Source organism: Poecilia formosa, unplaced genomic scaffold (assembly GCF_000485575.1).
Source record: "Poecilia formosa unplaced genomic scaffold, Poecilia_formosa-5.1.2 Scaffold55, whole genome shotgun sequence".
Lineage (NCBI taxonomy): Eukaryota > Metazoa > Chordata > Actinopteri > Cyprinodontiformes > Poeciliidae > Poecilia > Poecilia formosa.
The window spans coordinates 2,480,113-2,503,982 of record NW_006799994.1 but is presented as its reverse complement, the minus strand read 5'-3'; the positions used below and the strand labels follow the sequence as shown (position 1 = coordinate 2,503,982).

The window sequence follows — 23,870 nt, the reverse complement described above, 5'->3', positions numbered from 1 at the left end:
ATCAACACAAATATGCATACAAGTTGACATACAGATGATGGTTGAATCAACATTGATATAATGTCAGTTATGGTTGAAGCCCTAACGTTGATTCAACATACAAGTCACCGACCACTTTCAATGTTGTTTCAATGTCAGCGTTCAACGTTGATTCAATGTTTCTGGCTGACATTGATTCAATGTTGTTTCAATCATTCTGTGCTATCTGGGAATTTATCACGATAAATCAAAATTCTTATCGATAAATGATCAACGATACAATAAACGCCCCCCTTGTAACAGAGCCGTTCGGAGGTTATTTCTGGTTTAGGATGTTTTCCCCTGGTGGAGTGCAGTTTGCTTCGCTCCTCCAGTCGGTCAGAAACGCTTTGAGATTACGATGTGGAAGCTGCACCTGTAGCAGCGCAGCACTCATCCTGACCAGGCTTTAGAGCAAATCTCCACCTGGAGATAAGCCGTTATTCAGCCGTACGCTGCCACCCAGCAGAGGCTGATTAACGGAGCATGTGTAAGCTGGCTCTGCCCTGCATGGCGGCCTGAACCATTCAGGTGAGACCAGCTGGCCACAACACGGCTGGGCTTCCACTGTAGGTTAGTTTGATTATGTTAGGACTTTTTGTCTAATTCATTTAGTTTTAGTTTTAGAGTCTGTTTGATAGTATTTAAATATGGTCTAGTTTTAACTTAGTTTTTATTATAATAGTAGTTTTAGTTTTTCAAACTTAAATTCAAAAAGGTCAAAATACTGTATTATGATTATGTGTATATCGATTGGGTAATGAAAATATAATTTTCTAAAAATAGATTTAATTATTCAACTGACTTTTGCTGCCACCGTCTTGCGGACTAGCATGTTGTCTCCTCACGGTCTGATACTTACAGATTATTTTTAAACTACATCAATAGAGTCTAACTTAAAATACTAGTTGTTTTAAAATGACATATTTTCCTAGACAAATGAATTCTGTCATAATTTGGTTAAAAGATTTTAAGTAGAAAATTGTGTTTTACTTACCGGAGTGTTAGCTAGTAGCCACCGTCAGTGCGCCCTCTGGTGGACTCATCGCGTACAACAACCCCTTTATTTTTACAATATTATATTTTATGAGATTAAATGTGTTATCATATTGTATAATGCTATATACCATGCATATCGTCTTATACATGACAGGAAGAATATGGTACGCCGTAATTTAGTAACTGCTTGTGTGGGAGAAAAAAAATCAATTTTACATCAGTTCATAAAGCTAATAAGCAGATTCATAAACACAAAATTTCACTATGTTTTAGTTAGATTTTATAAATACATGACATTGTTCCAGTTAGTTTCAGGTTTTCTGAGTTAATTACTGTTTTAATTTATTTCAGATAATGAAAATGTTTTCTCGGTTTCAGTTTTGGTTAGTTTGGTGAACTATAATAACCTCGTTGTGCTGCAGCCTTTGTTTTCTGGGACATTGGGAGTTTTTTGCGTCCTGATCTCCATTGTGCTCCGCCTCCTGCAGGGACGCGGACACGCACACTGGAGCGCACCTGCAGAGAGCAGAGGGAGCACGGAGAGCGCCGTTGTTGCTGGGTTTTTGCAGAAGTGATCTATTTTCGGATCACTGTGCATTATTTTTACTAGCCTGGTTATAACCCGACTCAGATGCCGAGAGGCTGTGGGTTGCTAAAGAAGCTGGAGAACCGAGCCAGCACAAACTAGCAGTTTGATGATTATTTTACTCAGCTGCTTCCAGTACTTGCATTCAGATGAAAACAGGCCATTAAAGTCGCTATAATGCATCATTCTTTATTGCATTCTGTAAAGCGATAAAAGTCACAGTTCTTTTTTTTTCTTGTTTTGTTGAACATTTTCATGAAGTTTGTCTCGTTTCTCCTGCAGGCGTCCCGGCCAGAGGCGTTCCCTCACCCCCACAGACTCCCAGTGGAAGGCAGCCGCATCGGAGCAAACCGACCCTGTTCACAGGTCAGCGCTTCCTCCCCGCATGATGCTGCAGCAGCAACGCAACCTCACATGATGCTGCTGTGTCAATGCAACCTCACATGATGCTGCTGCAGCAACACAGCCTCACATGATGCTGCTGTGTCAATGCAACCTCACATGATGCTGCTGCAGCAACACAGCCTCACATGATGCTGCTGTGTCAATGCAACCTCACATGATGCTGCTGCAGCAACGCAACCTCACATGATGCTGCTGCAGCAACACAACCCTGCATGATGCTCCTGCAGCAGCTCCACCCCTGCATGATGATGCTGTAGCATCTTTTCCTGCTGGCGCTGAAACCGTCAGCAGAAGCCTGAATCCTTGTAATACATTTCTGCTTAATTGCAAACTAAATATTTAAGTTTTAAACTAAATATTAAGTTAGCTCAAAGCTAAATATTTAAATGGGAGCTAAATATTTAGTTTTAATATATTATCCTGCTAACTAAATATTTAGCTTGCTAACTAAATTAATGTATATTTTGTCTGAAACTGTGACATTTATGACTGAATGAAAAACTTGGTGAAAATGTTAAATGTTTCTTACGACAGGCTGAATAATCCATCGCGTGGAGATGTGTACATGCTCACGTCTCGCTGCCTCTGATTCAACAGCATCAGATTTAAACGTCTTGTTCCCTCAGTCAGGTGGCCTGTTGTGGCATGTGTCTGTGGCTATATTTAGCCTTATCTCCATGCATCATAATCAAGTTAGCAGATCTGCTGCAGCAGATCACATCAAATTAAATAGTATAAATATCTACTGTATAGAAACGACTCTGAGCAAAGTATGCAGCAGTTTACTACAGCTGCAGACATTGGGAGGTTCTGTGTCGTGGGACAGACAGGAGGTTAATTTTGTCCGTCATTGTAGGAACTGAGCGCCGCATGGCTGCAACACATGTAATCGTGCTGCGAGAGCAATCACAGTGTCAGGCAGAGAAAAGCAGGCGGCGCAGCTCCTGCTTCCCCACAAAGACCCCGCAGACAGGCCCTGTCAAAGCCCGCCGCCGAGGCCGTCCTGAGCCGTAATTCCAGCCGCTACCTGCGGGGGGTCCTAGACACCTGAGCCGCCATGACAGGTGGAAACTGAGAGAGAATTAACTGATGAGAAACAACCAGAACCAGAACCAGGCTCCTTATAGAGAGAGGACATACTGCAACTACAGTGTCTAAAAACAACTGTGTAAAGTTTTTCATTTATTGGTCAATGTTTTCAAGTTTTTGTGCTGTGTAAAAGTTTCCCACCATCCCTTTGTTTTTTTGTCACAATTTAAATGTTTAAGATGATCAAACTAGTTTTAATAGACAAAGAAAACCTGCCGTAGTGAAGGTCAGAGGTCATAATTCAACAGTAAAAAAGTGAGACTAGACAACAGAATGAGTCGTTTTAATGACAACACAGCATCAGTTCACCAGCAGGAGCTTGGTAATTAAATATTTAATTTAGTAAAAATTTAGTCTAACACAGTCAGAATTAACTCCCATTTTTCTTCCTATCAGAGGCTAAATAACTCAAATGACTGCTGTTAATTTCTGACTGGTTCCCAGTACAGCATGAGCTCCAGTAACCGACCAGTGATTCAGTTACAGCGCTAACAAATTCAGTCCATCTGAAGTTTGATTTGTTAAATATATTATTTTCTCATCATGTCTGGTTTTTCTGGAACCGGTATAAATGTTTGATTCCAGTGATTCTTAAAGTGAAACCAGTTTTCTGTGAATTGCAGAAGTTCAGCTCTGGTTTGGGGTCGCTGCCGCAGCTGGAGACCCCCGTGGTCCAGGTGGTCGTCAGCAACGCCAAAAACCAGCAGCAGCAGTCGGACAACATCCTGCCGCAGATCACCAACAAAGGAGGTCAAAACAACTACCAAGCGGTGAGCCTGGCATTCACAGCTTCACCTGCAGAGGGCAGCAGCAGATCCATTTCTAAACACTTTCAGCTGTCTCCTAGAAAAAACAGAAAGTTTTCTCTTTTTGCGGCAGGTCGAGAGGTCAAAGTCAACTCAGCAGTTCACGATGCGTTACGGCGCAGCGACAGACAAGGCGGCCATGTCGCGTAACGGGAAGGCGCTCGGAAACAAGATGGAGAAGGAGCGAGCGTACGAAGGACAGCGGCTGCCCATGTCGCCTGCAGGTGAGTTAGCTTCATGGGTCTCCAAACTGTGGCTCCAGGGCCATTTGCGGTCCCTGGACTGCAGTTCAAGAATAATACAGATTTCGACCCCAGCACAGATGGGAGCTTTTTATTTTTTATTAAAGTAGAACTATTTGAGACAAATGTTTTACAGGGCTGCACCAATTGGAGTTTTCTGGCCAATCGCTGAAAAATAACCGGACCTGTCGATTCCGATTTTGGCCAATACTGATTTTTTTTCATCTGAAATGTTGCCTATTGTTGACATGCTAACATGCAGACATGCCCTGGTGGGCGGGGCTAAGAGTCAATCCTCTGTCACATCAGAGTGATTGACTGTAAAAACCACAAACCAAAATCTCACCATGTAAGATGTTCTGGCCCTCAACTCCTTTTGAGTTGATGATTTTGACCCGTGAGACGTAAAGTTTATGATTTCAACGTAGCGGTGCCTCCTCCCGTTGTCCTTCCTCAGAGGCGCTCAGTAACTTCCGGGAGCGGCTGACGGAGTTCGAGCAGGAGGAGGTCAGCGACTACGCCGAGGTCTGGTTCCTGGGTCTGGGCTCGCAGAAGATCGAAGGATCCCAGGGAGCGGCGCAGAACAACGGATACGACGACGAACACGGGAGCTACGTCCGGGTAAAGCTACCGAAGCTTCGCTAGCGGGTCGTCCACAGGTCAATACGGCTGACGGGTTAGGATTCAGGACGGCGCCTTGGCAGGGGATGCTGCAGGTCGCTCTGAGCCTGGAGTCCTGACACTGAAACCTCGTTCTGTGCGGCTTTGCTCCTGGATGCAGAGCCTCGCTGTGACCGACGGCTGGAGCCGCCAGATGATCCGGACTGAACCGGCTGACCCACTTTGACTTACACTTTCAATGTCTTCTGACGCCTGAGAGCGAAGCCAGAGGCCAGTTTATCCTGGAGCTGCACCAGCTGAACATCATATTAATATCACATTACACTTACAGGCTGGAATAAATACATTGTTCTGGGTTTGCTTTGCAGGTTTTGATGAAATTCTGTATTTATGTTTTAGTGCATAATCACAGTGAAGCTGCAATTTACATTGATTATTTTCAAAAGCAATAATTCTGAAGATTAAATGATTACTCAAATTTAAGAAAGAAAAAGACAAATTCTACAGATTTTTAATTTAAGCCTTTTTATACAACAATAAAAATACATTAAAAATCATTTAATTTTCCTTTGGGATCAATAAAGTATTTTTGAATTTGAAATAAGCAAATAATAAATTTTTTAAATAAGAAAATAAACATTATTTCCTAAAATGCAGCAGCAGCGTTCCTGTGTTTGACCAGCATGAACCTGTGAAGCTCTGCAGCCGTCCTGCTGGACGAACCTCAGCAGGCCTGATCTGCTGATTATTTTTACTGATGATGGGATGGAAAAAGCAGCTCAGTTTATTTTAGTTTAGTTTCTTTACAGAACCAGGAGAAGCTGCAGCTGGAGGAGTTCTGGTTTTCTTCTTAGATGTAAAATGTTTTTATTTTTGTGCAGTTTTGGTTTCATTAATGCTCTGAGCGTGTTGTTCTCTCTGCAAATGGCTTTTTTAAAGTTCTCCAGTTATTGATTGATTGATTACTAAATTAGTCGATGGTTATTTGAGTCATTGACTGACCATGTTTGATCTGATTAATCCTGTTAAATGGACTTCACGTTGTCGCCTCTGCTGCCTTCAGGTGCTCCATGACCACATCGCGTACCGGTTTGAAGTTCTTGAAGTGATCGGGAAAGGTTCGTTTGGCCAGGTCCTGAAATGTCTGGACCACAAGAGCAACGAACTCGTCGCCATCAAGATGATTCGCAACAAGAAAAGGTTCACACTTCCTGCTTCTGTTCACCTCATTTCAGTTTTATCTACCAGACCTTTAAAATCCTCTCCTCTGCGCTGCAGAATAAACGACTTGAGGCCAACCGGCAGCCATCTTTTGGCATTTATTCAACATCTGATAGCGTTGTAATATCCTCCCACATGCTTGCACCGTGATCGGTTTACATTTTACGAGTTTGCCAATTTGTTGAGACCAGATTTAGCCTGCTGGAAGTCAGCGCTGCGTGGTGTTAGCTTACCTTTCCTTCCCCACTGAGAGGCACAGTTGGATATAAATGCCTGATAGTTAAAGCCACGAGTCTTTGGGGTTTTCCACCACTTCAGAGATGCAGAAATAAAAATGGACGCAAAGTGCCGCAGATTTCTTTCATCAACTTTGTCCTAAAACATCTGCGTTCAGGCACCGCAGCGTTAACTGAATAAATCACATTTTCCTTTAGTTTTGGGGTTTTAACGGATTTCTGCGTTTTCCTTTCCTGCAGATTTCATCACCAAGCTCTAGTGGAGCTGAAGATTCTGGAGGTGATAAAGAAGAAGGACAAAGACAACCTGCACAACGTGATCCACATGAAGGAGCACTTTTACTTCCGGAACCACCTCTGCATCTCCTTTGAGCTCCTCGGGTCAGTACCAGCAGCAGATGATCAGCTCTGATGAATAATTGATCCTCTAATTGGAGGCGTGTCACCTTTAACACATTCAAGCCCCAACCTTGAACCCGACTCTCTGGACTCCACTGGCAGCTGGACGGACGGAGGAGCTGAGAGATTTCCTTTGTGTGTAAACCACTGATCTGCATTTGAAGGGAGGAAGTTTTATGTGTGGCTCAGTCTGAGTGACCTTTAGGGGACGCCTTGGACTAGCACCTTGTCTGACATTACTGTCACTGTATCCTTTAGTTAAAGCCTTGATCAGGGCCTACCTCTTTCCCATCATGCTTCATGGTGCGAAGGCTCCAGTTGCATTTACTCTGAAGAGGTTTATGCTTTTCACAAGAAGCAGGAAATGGCAGCAGATCCAGTCTGTTCCTGAGAGCACAATCAGCTCATTTCCAGGCAGGCTCTTAATGCGAGTCCAACAGAAATGCTCAGCTTATTGTTCAGATTACTTTAAAAAGTTTCTATCTGAAGAAATCCAGCAGAGCTTCGAGTCAGGAGCCGTTATACATAAGTGAGCAGTTTAAATAACAGCAAGTAATGCAAGTTGGAGAGTAGTAGGAGAAGAAAGTGAGGAAAAGTGGTGAGTCTGTCCTGCAGCAGCATAACTACAGACATAACTCAGGGTAACCTCAACCCCAATGTTAACTTTTTATGTTCTTCTTTCATAAATGACATAAAAAATTTAAAGAAGCGATTTAATAAATCCTGTGAATGTTCTTCAGCAGTGTGATGAATCCTGCCTTGTCCCCTCTGACAGGGTGAACCTTTATGAGCTGATCAAGAAAAACAACTTCCAGGGCTTCAGCCTGGCGCTGATCCGGCGGTTCGCTCACGCTCTGCTGCGCTGCCTGCAGATGCTGCACCGGGAGAAGATCATCCACTGCGACCTCAAACCGGTACGGAGCGGGTCAGCATGAGAGCAGGGAGCTCCCTCCTGTGGACAGCAGCGGTACTGCAGCCATCTAACGTGTGAAAATGTTTCAACAGGAGAACATCCTCCTGTCTCAGCGAGGGCCGGGGAACATCAAGGTGGTCGACTTCGGATCGAGCTGCTACGAACAGCAAAGAGGTAAAATAAATAAAACACGGCGAAGATCAAACTGTTATTTAAACTATTTATATGGTCACTAATTTATTTAATAATTGATCAGAATCACTTTATTTCCATTGCCAGTAAACAAATTCACAGGCTGGGAAATTGTTTGATATAATAACAAAATAAAAATATACAATATGTATACATGCAGCTGATGTTATACCAGAGTCATTCATAATTAAATATATGTATTATATTCATTCATTCATATTAAATATAGAATTAATTATAATTAACAACCAACATCCTACGAGGATGTATGGAGTTGTTTTCTGGTTGAAGCAACCAATCACACGCCAGGGTCTCCATAGCAGCAGCCAATCGGATGTCAAGGTCTTAATCCTTTGACACTTAAAAGTTTATAAATTAATTCACACTTCAGCACAGGAGTATAAAATAATTTAATAAATAATTAATGCTAATTTTTAAAATGAGAAAATGGAGGCACAATTCTGTTTTTAATAAATTATTTCTGTATTTTCGGTTTTAATAAATGAAACATTTAAATAATCGTGTTATTTATTGTAATCTGGCTGCAATGGGTCGTTTTCTCTCTTCTTTCCTCTCTGCCGTCGTCAGTGTACACCTACATCCAGAGTCGCTTCTACCGCTCCCCAGAGGTCATCCTGGGTCACCCCTACAGCATGGCCATCGACATGTGGAGCCTGGGCTGCATCCTGGCTGAGCTCTACACCGGCTACCCGCTGTTCCCCGGGGAGAGCGAGGTGGAGCAGATCGCCTGCATCATGGAGGTGGGACCCAGGAACTCAAACTCTGACACGCTCCAGCAAACAAAACCGTCAAAAACACGTTTTCCAAACCAGCTTTCACTGATGTGGAAAAGATTTTCTTCTAAATTTAAAAGACAGAAAAACCTGAAAAGGAGGAAAATACTTCAGAACATGTTATTTCTTGTTGACTTAAAGAGGTCTGGGTTTTGAACTCGCAGGTTCTCGGGACGCCTCCAAATGATTTTGTCCAGTCGGCATCAAGGAGGAAGTTATTCTTCGGTAAGAATTTCATTTCCTGTTCAGTCCAGCCTGAAGTATTTTTTAATTTGATGCATGTAGGAGATCCTGTTGACAGTTGATAACAAGTGAAAACAGTTAAGAGTACAATATACAGATAACTACCTCTAGTTTCTTCAGACCAGCTTCAGGGGTTTTCTCTCCATTCTTAATGTCATCAGAACAAAACCAACATCTCTCGCCAGAGAACTTTCTGTTGCAGTGAATCTTCAGGATTTTTCCAAGTCTTTCTTTTGCAGTTGTTGTTCCTTTATTTGTCCGTTCACCGTGACTGAATCCTGTTTTATGAGTCTGTTTTTTATGCACGGCTGCATTATGACTGCAGACTCCAAAGGAAACCCGAGGAACATCACTAACAGCAAAGGGAAGAAAAGGAAACCCGACTCCGTTGAGATGTCAGCGGCGCTGAAAACCAACGATCCGTTGTTCCTGGACTTCATCCAGCGCTGCCTCGCGTGAGTTTAAGCGTTTCTGGACTCCGCAGAGCTTCTCTGTGCTCTCTGGATGCGAAACTTTGCTTTGCTTTTCAGTTGGGATCCAGCGAAGAGGATGACTCCTGATGAAGGGCTGCAGCACCAGTGGATCCTGGAAGGAAACTTCAACAAAGTGAGATCCAGAACCAAGCCGACAGCGAAGAGGGGCGCGGAGAGCTGCAGCGGCGCAAACAGCAGGCCTGGTGAGAGGAACGCACGCTGGGGAGTAAACGCAAGAAATGCATCAGGTCACGAGTTTAAACAGTAAAGACTGAAACTGACGAATCATTTTCATTAACTGACATAAATAAAAACCAGCGGGCAAAACTGTAACTGGAACGAATAATGAGTTTGTAAAAACTAACTAGAACATACTGAAATTATAGATATGCTGGTTTTGTGTTTATGGATCTATTTATTAGCCTTTCAAACTGATAGGAAATAAGTTTTTTTTCCCCAACACAAGCAGTTTACATCACAAATGCCACCATAATCCTCCTGACGGCAAACAGCTCGCAAAATGGTGGCAGCAAAAGATGTTAGAAGTGTAGTGTAGTGTAACAGTCTATCTAATAAAAACTGGGAGCCGCACTTTAAAACTTATTAAAACTGAATTAGACAAACTAAAAGTTACAATGAAATAAAACTAAACCATAATAAAAAACCTGGAGCTGTAATAACCGTGGCGTTTGCACCGTTTTTGGTTTTTTTGCACAGCGGAGAAGGTCGGTGCAGAACATGGCAGCAACGACAAGCTGAAGAGGGACGGCTCCGAGGCTGGATCAAAGATGGCGTCCGGCGAACGCCTGCGGCCCCTCGGCGCCTCGGCGGAGGAGGAAGTGTGTGAAAGCGAAGGCGGTGAGCGGCCGGTCCACATCATCATCAAACCACAAGAAGAAATGAGCACAGAGCGGAAAGACGGCTAGCAGGCCGGAGGACCGGGACGCGTTCAGGGCCGCTGGGAAATACGATGTTCTGGTCTGGACTTACAGGAAGAAACCCTGAATTCAGTGAAGTGGGTTTTTTCTACATGATGGGAAAAACATCAACAGTGACGGACATCTTCTGGTTTTGGGAGCTGGTGAAATTTAAATCATCGGCCGTGTTTTTATAGAAGTCCTGATCCAGTTTTATTTCATCACATCTGAAACATGAAACTTTATTTGACGCAGGATTAGATTTACAGCAGCATCTGGACCTGCCTGATATCGTTTCTGGAATAAAATCTTTGCTGTGCATTGAAAAAAAAACAAGTTTGACTTTTAGCTTCAGAGGAATTAAAGCTGAAAACGTAGAAAATCTCCTGCTGCTTCTTGTTCATTTCTCCTCCTGTTCGTGTGAAAATGCTGAAATATTGAGTCCAATAACGGCTGAGCCAAATGATTTTTACCACAACAGCAAAGAAATATTTATCAGATATGTTTTAATTAAGTTGATAACTCGTGTTATTATTTATAGTTTGTGTTTCATTGAACTAAACCCTGAAATGTGGATTTTTAAGAGAATCTATTGTATATATTTCTGCTGTCTTTTCTTATAAATATGTAAAACAGCAGATTTTAAAATTAGACAAGGTTCTACTTGTTGTGTTGTTACTGTATGATCACTTTGTGTGTCTGTTATTCCTAATATTTTTATATTAGAAGCAAAAAGACAATCCTGTTGTTGATAGTTTGTGCCTTGCAGTATTAGAGATCCAGCACTTTATTGTTGTTTTGTTGACATTTCCTGTCCAGATATGATTTGAGCCGTCCTGCCAGGATCCCTTTTATTTAACAAAAAGATTCTCCGACTTTATTGGTTGCAAGAAATTCATTTAAACTGATTTTATTTGTTGTTTTTTACAGATCCAGCTTATAGAAAAGCACATATCATCAAAGTATATGGGCTAAATAATTTAATCCTTAGATGATGTATTGTAGCTGTAAATAAAAGAACTCAAACGAAGTCATTTATATGTATTTTATGCTGAAATAAATGTTGTTTAAAGGACATTTTGTTTAAATAATTTCATATTTTTCTCACTCACCTCGTGTGTTTTGCGCCCAGGATTCAACCTGATACCAATTTAAGGTACGTTTATTTTTCTAGTCTAAAGTTTCCAGGCACTGACTGTAATATTGATGACAAATAAGTACATTTATCCAAATAAAAACATGAAAGTGGTGTCAAAAATAATAGAGTGGTGCAAGTGTTGCGCTGCATTTTGAAATTCTGTTCTTGTAAAATATGCATTTCATATCAAAGCCTTACATAATGTGTAGAATTAAAGCATAATTTACTTTTAACTACAAAGAAGTTCATAAAATTCTGATTTCTTTTAGGGGGGTTTTCTGTGTTGAATCCAAACCCTTCATGGAGTTGAAAACTTGAAACTGAACAATGTCATTCATTTTGCAGTTATTTGCATAGTTGAGAAACAAGCATCCGTGTTTTAACGGGGCTGTAAAGTCACAGGTCATCTGGATTGACGGACAAAATAAATATTTTATTTGGGGTCTGCATCATTTCCACTTCGTTATACGTCATGTAAAGATCACACGCAACATCTCCTGTCACATCGACCAGATAAAAACATGAGAAGAGTTAAGTGAATGAATAAAAAAAAGTTCCAAATTAATGCTAAACATTAGTAATACTCTAAGAAATATGCGACAATTGGATTTGGCTCCTCGTCTCACTAAATTAAAAACATAACCAGCTGCTTGTGTCTTTGTGTCTTCCTAACACATCGTCCCTGTTTTTATGCGACTCTCACTACTCGCGATGAACGTTCATTCTTTTCACTGATGTATATTTTATAAAGTTTATACCAATATTACCACCAACTCTCCCGTCGGTGGACCAGAATGGAGCGAACCCAGCATTTGATACGCCACAACATTTCATTTTGGCCTACGCGGTTGCCGTACTCGGAAAGATGGCGACCGTAGTGTTGGTTAGCCGTCCTGCGGGTGTCCTTTCAAAGATTTCAAGTGAGTAATGTCACAACAGCATTTAGAGGATTGCACACGCCGTGCAGCTCGTAATATTTGATGTTTATTCACGGACCCCGCCGCTTTAGCATGAACGGGCCGGTAGAAAGGACATCCGGCCGCAGTGACCTTGCTAACATCCGCTAGCTGAGCTGGAGCTAATCTGGATCTTTATGTTTTGGGCTGAAAATGGAGATTTTTTTTTACTCAAGGCCTTACGTAATAAAATCTAAAACCTTATAATATAATATAATGTAAAGATCCTGCTGGAGTGAAAGCCTGTTTGTCGGAGATTATTTTTCTGCCTTCGGTAGAAACAGATCCTTGTTATTGTCCAAACAAAATTTATTTAGTTTTAATCGGAGCTAATCTACAGCTCTTATTCTTCAGGTTTATATTACGGATAAGAAGTTTGACCAGCAATATTTTTATGAATATATTTGTTCGGAACATTTTTTGATTGAGACATTTCAAGTCCAACTTCAGGCTTCACTCTATTCTCCATTTAGACGTTTATCATTTAATATTTAAAATATTTCTCGGTCAAAATATAATCTGGAAGAGCAATTATGTATTTTAAACGGTTCTAAAGCTCTGGTGCTGAGGTTAGAAATGAGGGAAGCTTTCATTCAAAACAAAATAATTAAGATAAAAACAAACATGATTTTATCACCAGTTATATCATTTAACTAAAATATTAAAAGCACTGTGTGAGGTTGCATAGTAATAACAATGTTTCTGATTTGATTTACTTTTAATAATTTATAATACCGTGCCTAAACTTGTCATTTTTTAGTGCTTTGTAAGTAAACTGGATTCTGAGATCATCAAATATTTAACAAGTCCTTCATTTACTCTAAAGATCGTTTTGCTGCTGTAGAATTTAATATTTTTATCTTATTAAAACAGAGACCAAAAATATATTCTGCCAGGAAACAAAGATTTTCTCCAGATCTTAGATAGATTCTGTAATTGGGATTAAAAGCCACTTATGATGGAAACCAGAACATTTGTGGACTAATTAAACATCATTGATTATTGGTTAGTTTAAAAAAATTTTTCTCATCATCTTAAATGAAAGACAGCAAATGGAAATTAACTCTAAGAACTGATGTTTAGCATATTTTTGTATTTGTTTTTTTAATGCTTTTGTACTTGGTCCTTGTCAAATATAATAAAATAATTTAAACAGTTTTGGACAGAAATGGATTAATAGGAATGAAAAACAACCAATCAATAATTCTCTGTTTACTTTATTAGTAGAAGTTGTGCAAACTGCTTCCTATAAAAACAAATGTATAAATGTATAAATTTCATGATTATGCAGCCTTCCAATACTTTGACTGCAGCTATTAAGAAAACAAGAAAAACGTTATTTTAGTGTGAGTGCTTGTCATTTATCCCACCTTCACCTTCATGTTGGTGAAGGTTTGTTGGAATCCCTTCATTTCCTGTTGGATTTAAATCAGAAAAAATAAAAAACCTGTGATGGATTTGTTTCTCTTGTGTTTTTAGTCCTTAGAAAATCTGAAGCTTCAAACAAAACGCTTCAGCGTCAGCCAGTAGAAATGGATTTGGGTCATCTACAGAAATAAAAACTTGGCTCTGATGTATTTAATAGATTTTTGCATTATATCATATAGTGTTGATACAGAACCGCTGGCCTGATTGGTTTTCTGCTCCCGTTGACAGGCGGCTGCAGCCAGGCTGCGTCTGCAGCTGCGTGCGTCGCCGCAGCACAGCAGAGGAAGCTGCACCGTGCCGTCATCCCCAAAGGGAAGGGAGGACGCTCGTCTTCCAGCGGGATCGCCGCCACCGTGTTTGGAGCCACGGGTTTCCTGGGCCGATATGTCGTCAACAGGCTAGGTGAGTTCGGACCTTTTCATCAAGCTTTTGTCATTTTTCAACATCACAGCTCAGGATTTCATGATGCTGAATAAAGACACGTTGCAGCAAGACGCACGCAGCATCCCTGCTGCAGGGTGAAAAGCTGCCCACTGACGTAGATGTTTAACATTGGTTTTAGCTGTTAAGTTGTCAAAATAATGAGCTAAATATTTAATATACAGTTGATATACAAAGGAAAAAGGACCGTAGTGCTTTGCTACCAATGGTCAACAATACAACGACTAGATAACAAGGCCAGGAAAAAGTTTTTATTGAAAAACATAGCAAGGGAGAGGAAATTAGGTTAGCTATGCTAGCTTGACTATGAGAACCTTAACATTTTGATGTTCTGCAGAATTTGACATTTCGGTTCAATTAAAAAAGGCAACCCACACACCAACTCATCAATAGGGCAGGCGTTTAAATTAGCTAATCTACCACCGCTGTGTTAGCTTAGCTGATAGTAGCAGTAGCTAATCTATCACAATGATCACTTATTAATAATCACAAAATAAACATCAAGCCTGAAAACACGAAACTGTAACCGACTGAATGTTCTGTTTTATGTGGGAAATGTTTGAGTGTTTTTTGGTGTTGAATCCTGACATATTAGTGGCGTCTTTCAGTTGCTATGGTAACAAATCTGTGTGAAGCGTAGCCGACGCTGAGAGCGAGATATAAGGAGGAAACTGGTGGTTCTAAGTTATTCTTTAATGTTTTCTCAGCATTATTTTTCCCTTTGCTGTGTTGCACTGCACTGATAATAGCTACATCTCCAGGTTTCATTTGTTAACAGGATTGTTCTACAGCGGCATTAAATGAATCGTCTTTTACCCTCCAGCAGTAAATCTCCACATTTAAACAATGACCTGCAACGTGTCTTTAGTGAAGTGATTTTAACGTCCCTGAATGCTGCAGGTCGGGTTGGCTCCCAGATCGTGATCCCTCACCGCTGCGACCAGTACGACCTCATGTACTTCAGGCCCATGGGTGACCTGGGCCAAATCATCTTCATGGTAAGAAACTTTTAAAGAGACTTACAGGTTTCCAGGCCAGATCTATGGGACGTGTGGCTGAAACTCTGCTGTTTCTGTGTGACAGGAGTGGGATGCGAAGAACAAAGAGTCCATCCAGCGGGCCATTGAGCACTCCAACGTGGTCATCAATCTGGTGGGCAGGGAGTGGGAAACGAGGTGAGTTGACCTGGAAATATCAGTAACATCTCGCCTGCATGTTCCAAGTCAAATATGTGACAAGTCGGCAAAACCAGGAACAAACAGCCAGAGCAAATGAAGAAAAATGAAAGCTAACAAATTCTGAGAAAATTCTGGGATTTTTGATTGTTTATTTGCAAACTATTCTACCGTAATATCTGGACTACAAGCTGCTGCTCGTTTACATGCTTTGATCAAAGCCATGCGTCTCATTCGGCTTTTTACCAACGGGTTTCAAAAGACTGGACAACGGAAGAGAGGAAAAGAGTCTGAGGCCAGGGATGCACAAAGACCATCACAGCACTTGATCCACACAAATACATATGGAAAGCCAACAGTGCCACAAAACACAACTTTTACCACACGCCTGAATAAACACGGCTGAATAAATGCCAAAACTTTCAGCATTTTTGCAAAAGACAGAAAAATTCTACAAAATATAAAGAAGAAACATTGATTTCAGAATGTTTTCTTTCTCACTTTTATTCACTATTCAGTAATTATTACATGTTGCCTCATTCCTTCATCCAGGACGTCTCAGGGTTTTTAAAATCATTTTCCTCGTCAGTGTTGCTGACGAGGCTCCTTCTGTGTTTTCTGGTCAGAAACTTTTCTCCATTTCGCGCTGCTAAGCTAACTTTAGCAGCAAAGCAGCTTCATGAATTTGACTGGCAGCCAACCTGAGACATTTTACTCAAGTAGGAATAGCGATACGTCACAATCAAATTGGTCAAGTAAATATAAAAAGTACAACTTGTAAAGTTACTTGTAAATGTAACTGGTTATCAGCCAACTCTGTTTAATGGAAACACTGTGATATTGGATTCTTTCGACATTAGTTGAATACAACCTTTGGAGATGTTGGTATGTACTTTTCTTTCTTTTATTGTATTAATTATTTTTTTTGTTTGTTTGTTTTTTTAAGTAATTTGGACTTGCATAGATTTTATTACAGACTCAATCTATAAAGTCATTTCTGTGCTCATTTACTTGAGTTTTTCTCTTCTTAACTAGAAACTACCGCTTTGAGGACGTTTTCGTCAACATCCCTCAGCAGCTGGCCCGGGCCTCTAAAGAAGCCGGAATCTCAAAGTTCGTCCACATGTCGCACCTGAACGCCGACATGCGCAGCCCCTCCAAATACCTGAGGAACAAGGTGAGTCCGGCACTTCCTGCACAAATCCAGCGCGGGGCGAGACGCTGATCGCTTGCTCTGCGCCGCAGGCCGTGGGCGAGGAAGCGGTGAGAGAAGAGTTTCCAGAGGCTGTCATCATAAAGCCGGCCGAGATGTTTGGCAGGGAGGACAGATTCTTCAACTATTTTGCCAGTAAGAAGTTTGTGACGATGGGAATCAGCTCAGCCGTTTGTGGGTTTATAGAAACTTTCCTGCGTTTCTTTCAGATATGCGCTGGTTTGGAAACGCGATTCCTCTAATGGCGCTCGGGAAGAAAACGGTGAAGCAACCTGTTTACGTAAGTTTTTAAAGGAAGAAGCTCATTTTTATTTGAATTCTCCTTTACTGCCAGAAAACTGCTGACTTGGCTTTAAGTTAGAGATGTCAATTACTGTGATAAATTATAACATTGACATTTTAATTTCCCACCAATATAGTAATGATAGCATATTAATGCAAATGCGTCCTAAAGATCGGTGTCTGTGTCACGTTTATAAAACATTTTTCAAAACGGGTTAAACTGCAGCAGAGACACAAAAACTATAAAATCACAGCAGAATAAAATGATGAAAACTAAAACATCACAACAGAAAAGTTACAGTATCACGTCTCAGTCTAATGCCAACAAATAAACATCAAAAATGATTAGTAATTCATCTTCAACAGGCAAAAGTGCAAACTGCCTACTTTATATCGGAGGTTAAATGTTTGTAGCATTTTCTAAATTCCCAGGTTTTTAACAATATTAAAGTAAATCAACACTTCATCAAACTCATTTTAATTTATCAGGTGGATAATTGATTTATTGCTTCTGATGACAGGCTTACAGATACTGACATTTTTTGTGCCAACACATAATTGGTTTTATTGATTTAAGTGACGCTAACTCTCACCAGCAGGTGGCAGTGTTTCTCCACTGCTGCCTCAGACTTAATAGATGAGAAGTAATAGTTGATCGATCAATATGGCGAGTAAAGAACTCAAGCTTTAAGTTCTTTAAGAATAAAAATGTTTCAAATCTGTTTTTCTATCTGTAGATGTTGGAAGCAGTTTAATGAGGAAAAATTATCCCAAAAGTCCAAAAGTATCTCCACTAAATCATTGATTTTGATTGAAAAATGATCACAGAAATAAACGGTGGGTTTCTTCCTCAGGTGGTGGACGTTGCCAAGGCGATCGTCAGCGCGGTGCGAGACCCAGACGCCAACGGGAAGACTTTCGCCCTCGTTGGGTAACATAAACAATCTCAAATATGTTCAGCAGCGCTCCAAAATTAGGATCAGATCAGATAAATATGAATGTTTTGCTACAGAAATTATTTAGTAAATGTGACAAAACATGGAAATGTTCTGGGGTATGAAAATCACATTGGAACAATTTATGTCCAATAATTCAGCACATGAGCAGAAGCTCAGTCAAATCAGATTTAAATCCAAATTTAAGATTTTTTTCATTATTTCATGTTAGAGAAATAATAAAGAAATAACAACAATAAGGCAGCTCTTCTGGTTTAAATGATTTGAAATGAACAGAAAGTAATGTTGACTGGAAACCAGTTGAACCTGATATGAAGGTTTCCTTTTATACAGCCTGTTTTATGGCAGGCAGTTTTAGCATAAAATCATTTTATTTTACTGAATAATGATTTAAGATTTCTGCATTTATATTCTGACTAGTAAAAGGAAAAATTGAAAGAGAAAAACAGTCTAAACTTTTAAAAATTGTTTTCCTGATATCTAATTTATCTGGAGAAAATTAATTTTGAGATGTCAAAATTATAGTTTCATATATCTTTAAGTTAGTTTTGACAAGTTGTTACCCCCCCCCCCCCATCTAAAATACATTTAATATATCTTTAACTTTAAATGTACTTAATGTTTATAATTTAATTATCTGAAATATGTTTCAGATCGTCAGTAATTCATTGCAGGCATCTTGAATTGTAGCCACTATAGATCCTAATGGTAAATCTGGTATCATTTCTAGTCAGAATATAACCAGAGAAGCAACTATTTTTAATTTATAACTAATCTTTATAACTATAATTTATAAGTATTTTGTAAACCAATTTTTCTATTCAAACAGTGTGGAGATTCTGTGAAGAGAGAGTGTAAACACACAGAAAATGTATTTAAAGCAATTCTATAAGATTCCATCAGTTTATGTTTAAACAAAACTAAATTTGTGCATAACGCTGTAATTTAAAGAACCAGCATTGGGTTAACTTAAATAAAATAAAAAAAACTATTAAAAATACATTCTGTGGCCATGATATGCAAATAGGAGTGTGTATTCTGAATGCTTTTTAAAATACTATGACTGGAGGAATTGTGATTCTCTAGTCATAAACTCATTTCATGAATCTGTAACGTAAGTGAAGCTGATTTTGTGTTAAATTGGCTTGCCGTAGAGGCTGTTTTGCAACAGATTCTTGTTATCTGCCTGTGTTTGATCTGCAGGCCAAACCGCTACCTGCTGCACGACCTGGTGGAGTACATCTACGGCCTGGCGCACCGGCCCTTCGTGCCCTACCCTCTGCCACGCCCGCTCTACCAGTAGGCAGCCTCATGCTTCTGCAGGGAGTGCTTGTTTTGAGTCACTGATCAGAACAAAGGCTGACATTAAAGCATGATAATGTCATTGATGATGGACTCTTCTACTGTTAGCGACTGATGTAACGACTGCTGTCTGCTTTCAGCCTGGCTGCCAGGATTTTTGCTATGAACCCGTTTGAACCCTGGACGACCCCGGACAAAATCGACAGGGTGAGACGATGAAGATGTTTAAACTCAAAGTTTAAGTTGTTTTTATTTTTTTCCTCATTTAAATCAGTCTTCCTCTAACTGTGGTCCCCGAGTCGCCCCCTAGTGGTTTGCACTATACTGCATGTAAACGGCCATTTATTTTCCGTGACCTGAGCTCAAAATGCAACAGTTAGCTTACTGAAGGATTGTGTTTAAAATAATAATGAATTAGTAGCTTAAATCCTCAAAAGAATAGCAGAAGATACTGATGGGAAGAAAATAACACCAGGAATACTTATAGACACGTTGCGTGTTGTTTACATCCAGGCTTTTTGTGCCTGTGCTCAGCGCTGGAGGCAGAAACAGATTCTTCATATCGGCACTGCTGCAGTAGAACGTTAACTAAAGAAACCTGGAGATGTTATTAATTCAGTGCAATAAAGGGAAATGACGCAGAAAAACAAGTGAAGGATAACTCAAAGCCACTCGTATTCTTTTTTCTTCCTCTGTCGGCTACGCTACTCAGACCCGTTGCCATAGCAACTGACTGACAACAGCTCCACTAGTGTATCAGGATTCAACACCAAAAAACACTTCCTTTCCCACACGAAGAACAGAACATTCAGTTCGTCTCATGGTTTCAGACTTTAGTGATCAATAAGTCGTCGCTGTGGTAGATTAGCTGCTGCTGCTACTAGCTAAGCTAACACAGTGGTGGTTGATCAGTTCATTTAAACACCTGCTCTAGTCAGCGTTTTAGTTGCCATTTTAAAATTTTTTAACTGAACCGAAACGCGCAGAATTCCACAGCACATCTATGTTAATTTTGTCATAGTCAAGCTAGCATAACTGACCCACTGCCCTCTTCCTGGTTTTTTTTTTTTCTTAATTAAAACTTTTTCCTGTCCGTCTGATCGGAGGAAGACATCAATAAGTTTTCATTCAGGTGGATATTAAGTTGTGTTATTCTTAGTCAGGAGGTCGGTGAGTGTTTAAATGAAAAGGTTTGAGAAACACGAACCTCCATCTTCATTAACCCGAATGCTCTTTGGTTTCTGTCCAGTTTCACACAACAGACATGAAGTATCCTGGACTTCCTGGTCTGGAGGATCTGGGCATCACGGCTTCCTCTGTGGAGCAGAAGGCGATCGAGATCCTGCGCCGCCACCGCCGCTTCCGTTACCTGGAGGCCGATCTGGACGAGACCAAGCCGGCCAAGACGGTCAACTACTGAGCCACGGCTCGCGTCGTGATTCAGCTTCTTTTAGTGCTATTCTGTACATAAATAAAGAATTATCCTTACTGGATGTTTCTGCGTCATCACTGTAATTCACCTGGACACATTTTGATTAATAACTTTTACAGAATTATAGAATTTCACATAAATTTGATTCACAATTAACACAAAGGCTTTTTGAAAATCTGTAAAAGTTTTAAAAATACTTTCCTTCTTGTTTCCTGGCATTAAAGCTGCAGCGTGTGACTTTCATAAAAATGTTTTTACATATTAAATGTTATGAGGCATATAATCTGAGAAAAGATCTCCTGAGCTGCTGTTGCTCTCTAAAGAAACGAACCATTCCTGACCACAAAAGCAACCAGGAGGTGGGTCTTAACGCTGCCAATCAATCTATTGTATTCACTGCTAAATGTGCTAATGAATGCATCAATCAGAGCCTCCTGGCTCTGATTGATGCACACAGAGGAACTCGTTTTTGTCTCATACATGGTGACATTTTCAACAAATGTGTAAATATTTTTAATAAAAGTTTCGTACTGCAGCTTTAACTACTGTAGTTAAAGAATATGTCTGATAGAAACCAGTTCTGTTCCTCTGCCAATAAACTACAATATTCTGACTAGTTAACCAACCTACAATTCATAAACCTGGAATAAAATTCATAAACCAACTAAGGAGACTGATGATCGTTACTCCGATCTTTGAAATTAGTTTAATTAAAGATTTTCAAATAGAGTAACAAAAAACATCATTAGAAACAAACCAGGTTGTTTTAACACTCATTAGATTAATTATCATCTCTAATTGCTTTCCTAAAGTTTAATTTGTCAAAAGCCACATTAAGTTCAGTCTCTGTAATACAAGAGTTTAAAGTTTTGATCCGATCTGTCATGTAAAATCAGGTTTTCATAATTTTATTTGCTCATCAAAAACATCTGGAGCGTTTCTGTGATTTCATGTTTGAGAAATCCTTTAATTTCCATTTGGAAACAAAAATTGCAGGTATTTGTTCATATGAGACGTTTGTCTTTTACTGAACATTTCAAAGCTGCAAACATTGTTTATATATAACGTGATTTTAATCCTGATTTGTCCTGTATTTTAGGTTGCTCTTTAATGTGTCTCGGCTTTTTAAATATCTTTTTTTCTTCCTGGAAAATCAGAACTAACCGAGAAACATGAAATCATGTAAATACAGACTATTTACTCTAAACCCATAAAACATTTTGAGAACTTTAAATCTCAGTCCAGGCAGTGGTTGCTTCTACAGGTGCTAATGTTCCCTTTTACTGATTTGTTTGACAGAATGTAAACGACTCACTGAAAGTCCACCTGCAAGTTAATATTATCTTTGCGATAAGATGGGTTTTATGGTCTGAGCTGGAGCTGTGCGGCTTAGGAGCTGCATGGCAGCCAGAACGGAACGATGCTGACTTGGTTTTTCATCTGAAACAGCCATGAAGGCTTATTTTAGAGTAGGAGTGATTGGAGCTTTTTTATATCTAATTATCTTCATGACTGGGAGGTGGAGAGAAGAAAAATCGCATCAGAAACACGTAACAAACCAGGAAGCCATGAACCGAAAACTGGACAGGATTCAAGAGACCCTGAACAAGCTGGGTGAGAAAAGATTTAAAATATTTAACAGTTCAGTCAGTTAAAGCTGCAGTGAGTAACTTTTATAAAAAGATTTTAAATATTTATTAAAACTGTCACCATGTCATGGCAGCTTGCTGTGAGACAGATAATCTGTTCCTCGGCCTTCTCCCAGCGCTAATTAGAAACAACCAATCAGAGCCAGGGGGCGGGTCTTAGTGTTGTCAATCACTCTCCTTGTGACATTTGCTCTTTGCTGTTGTGAAGGCTAGTTAGCATAGCCACCGATGACAGCAGATAAATGGCTTTTGTAAAGGTGAGTTGCCAGTAGCATATTTAGCAGCGAGTACATGAGCATATTGACAGCACTAAGACCCGCCTCCTGGCTCTGATTGGTTGTTTTTGGTTCATTTCTTCAGACGGCAGTAGCAGATGAGGGAGGAGGTGGAGGAGATACCTTCGGTGCCTGCCTTCTGCTGTCTCCAAGTGTAAACTGTTGTTTTAATTTTCCGCCCAAAAGCAAATCTACTAGAGAAACCTGCCAAGAAAAGCTCACCAGAAGAACCTTCTCCAAATAAAAACCAAAAAGAGTCCAAAAAGGCGGTGGCGCCGAAGCTGTACCCGAACTCTGAGCTGTTTCTGAAGTGGGGCGACGGCCTGTCAGAGGAGGAGCAGAAGGAGGCCGCAGGTCTTTTTAGGATTTACGGCTACAACGCCTTCCTCAGCAACCAGATCGCCCTCGACCGGCAACTTCCTGACATGAGAGATCCCAGGTAGGAGTCGCTGAAAACAACAAACGATGACACACTTCCTGCTGGAGTCACGGATCTTCTCCAACCAAACACGCAGATCAGATGTCTGAAGAAGAAATACCCCAGAGCCCTGCCCAGCGTCAGCGTGGTGCTGATCTACGTTAACGAGGCGCTTTCTGTGATCAAGAGGGCGGTGCGGAGCGTCATCACCAACACGCCTGAACACCTGCTGAGGGAAATCATCCTGGTGGACGACCACAGCACCTACAGTGAGCCCAGACACATCAGACTTCCAAAGTCAAGTTCACAGACAAACGTTTAAGCTTGTATTTCTTGAAATGTTTGAGGCACAGCATCTCCGTAAGATCTGGGCTTTGACTAGGCCCTGGGTTTCTCCCAGCCAGTTCTCTGTGGATCTACTGGAACACTTTGGGTCATCGTCATGTTGCAGGGCTCAGTTCTGATCTGGTCTCATATTTTCCTCCTATCCTCCTGAGACCCAGCAATGCATTTTTGTCCTCTGTGGAGTACATAGGTTTTTTGTTCATAACTCTGAAACTATACATGCCACTGTGTTAAATCCTGTTGGTCCTTAGAGAGGACATCCTGGGCTTTCCAATGATATGACATGTGTGGGGGTGGGGCTTTTCTGGAATTTTCTTTCTGATTCTTCACAATGGCTGCCATCCCTGTGAGCACATTTTATCGAAAGAAGAAAGGTAAGTATATTATTTTCTAATTATGAGCTTTGTGAGTTTAATATTCAGATTGCTTCTAGTAAATGAACATCTAAGGAATAGTTAGGTGGATTTTCAGAGCAGTTTAATTATTTGTTGGGATAAAACATAACCTGTTTATGTGTGTCCTCCATAGAGGACATCAGGATTTGCTTTTTATTTTTTTAACCTGTTTTAATAGAAATCAGCTCACTGACTGAGGCAGAGAAAATCCTAAACAGGATTATTGATGGAGACTCAGACATAGATTTGTCAGATGAGGAGGACCAAGAGGGACAGATTGACGGTGATTTTGAGGTCGGGAGTTCAGAGGA

The 23,870-nt window shown here is 40.4% G+C and overlaps 2 protein-coding genes and 1 pseudogene across 6 annotated transcripts in view; all 3 read left to right on the top strand.

Moving 5' to 3' along the window:
- Positions 1 to 11,229, top strand: part of dyrk4 (dual-specificity tyrosine-(Y)-phosphorylation regulated kinase 4) — a 45,804-nt gene extending 34,575 nt beyond the window's left edge. For 3 of the 5 annotated variants that reach the window (XM_016672071.1, XM_016672073.1, XM_016672074.1), the window contains 13 exons: positions 1,886 to 1,969; positions 3,721 to 3,867; positions 3,974 to 4,127; positions 4,603 to 4,766; positions 5,830 to 5,966; positions 6,464 to 6,604; positions 7,398 to 7,536; positions 7,628 to 7,709; positions 8,316 to 8,488; positions 8,686 to 8,746; positions 9,090 to 9,219; positions 9,295 to 9,440; positions 9,955 to 11,229. In XM_016672071.1, the coding sequence (XP_016527557.1) occupies positions 1,886 to 1,969; positions 3,721 to 3,867; positions 3,974 to 4,127; positions 4,603 to 4,766; positions 5,830 to 5,966; positions 6,464 to 6,604; positions 7,398 to 7,536; positions 7,628 to 7,709; positions 8,316 to 8,488; positions 8,686 to 8,746; positions 9,090 to 9,219; positions 9,295 to 9,440; positions 9,955 to 10,163 (1,767 nt within the window). In that variant the 3' untranslated portion in view covers positions 10,164 to 11,229. The remainder of the gene's footprint in view (positions 1 to 1,885; positions 1,970 to 3,720; positions 3,868 to 3,973; positions 4,128 to 4,602; positions 4,767 to 5,829; positions 5,967 to 6,463; positions 6,605 to 7,397; positions 7,537 to 7,627; positions 7,710 to 8,315; positions 8,489 to 8,685; positions 8,747 to 9,089; positions 9,220 to 9,294; positions 9,441 to 9,954) is intronic. The other 2 variants (XM_007553257.2, XM_016672072.1) reach the window with 2 other exon arrangements.
- Positions 11,230 to 12,105: 876 nt separating this feature from the next.
- On the top strand, positions 12,106 to 20,538 carry ndufa9a (NADH:ubiquinone oxidoreductase subunit A9a). The gene is made up of 11 exons (XM_007553259.2): positions 12,106 to 12,212; positions 13,905 to 14,078; positions 15,018 to 15,115; positions 15,201 to 15,292; positions 16,328 to 16,469; positions 16,538 to 16,640; positions 16,715 to 16,785; positions 17,642 to 17,718; positions 18,947 to 19,042; positions 19,186 to 19,252; positions 20,295 to 20,538. Exons 1-11 carry the CDS (start codon positions 12,158 to 12,160, stop codon positions 20,463 to 20,465), a joined length of 1,146 nt encoding a protein of 381 aa, XP_007553321.1. The 5' UTR covers positions 12,106 to 12,157; the 3' UTR covers positions 20,466 to 20,538.
- Positions 20,539 to 21,550: 1,012 nt separating this feature from the next.
- LOC103138902 (probable polypeptide N-acetylgalactosaminyltransferase 8) overlaps positions 21,551 to 23,870 on the top strand; it is an 11,424-nt pseudogene continuing 9,104 nt past the window's right edge.

What these genes read in the sequence shown, in the direction of transcription:
- ndufa9a (XM_007553259.2), top strand. Translation starts at nt 12,158, where the DNA reads ATGGCGACCGTAGTGTTGGTTAGCCGTCCTGCGGGTGTCCTTTCAAAG. An exon ending in CCAAATACCTGAGGAACAAG is followed by an intron (nt 16,470 to 16,537) that starts GTGAGTCCGGCA and finishes TCTGCGCCGCAG; the next exon opens with GCCGTGGGCGAGGAAGCGGT. An exon ending in AAGACTTTCGCCCTCGTTGG is followed by an intron (nt 17,719 to 18,946) that starts GTAACATAAACA and finishes TTTGATCTGCAG; the next exon opens with GCCAAACCGCTACCTGCTGC.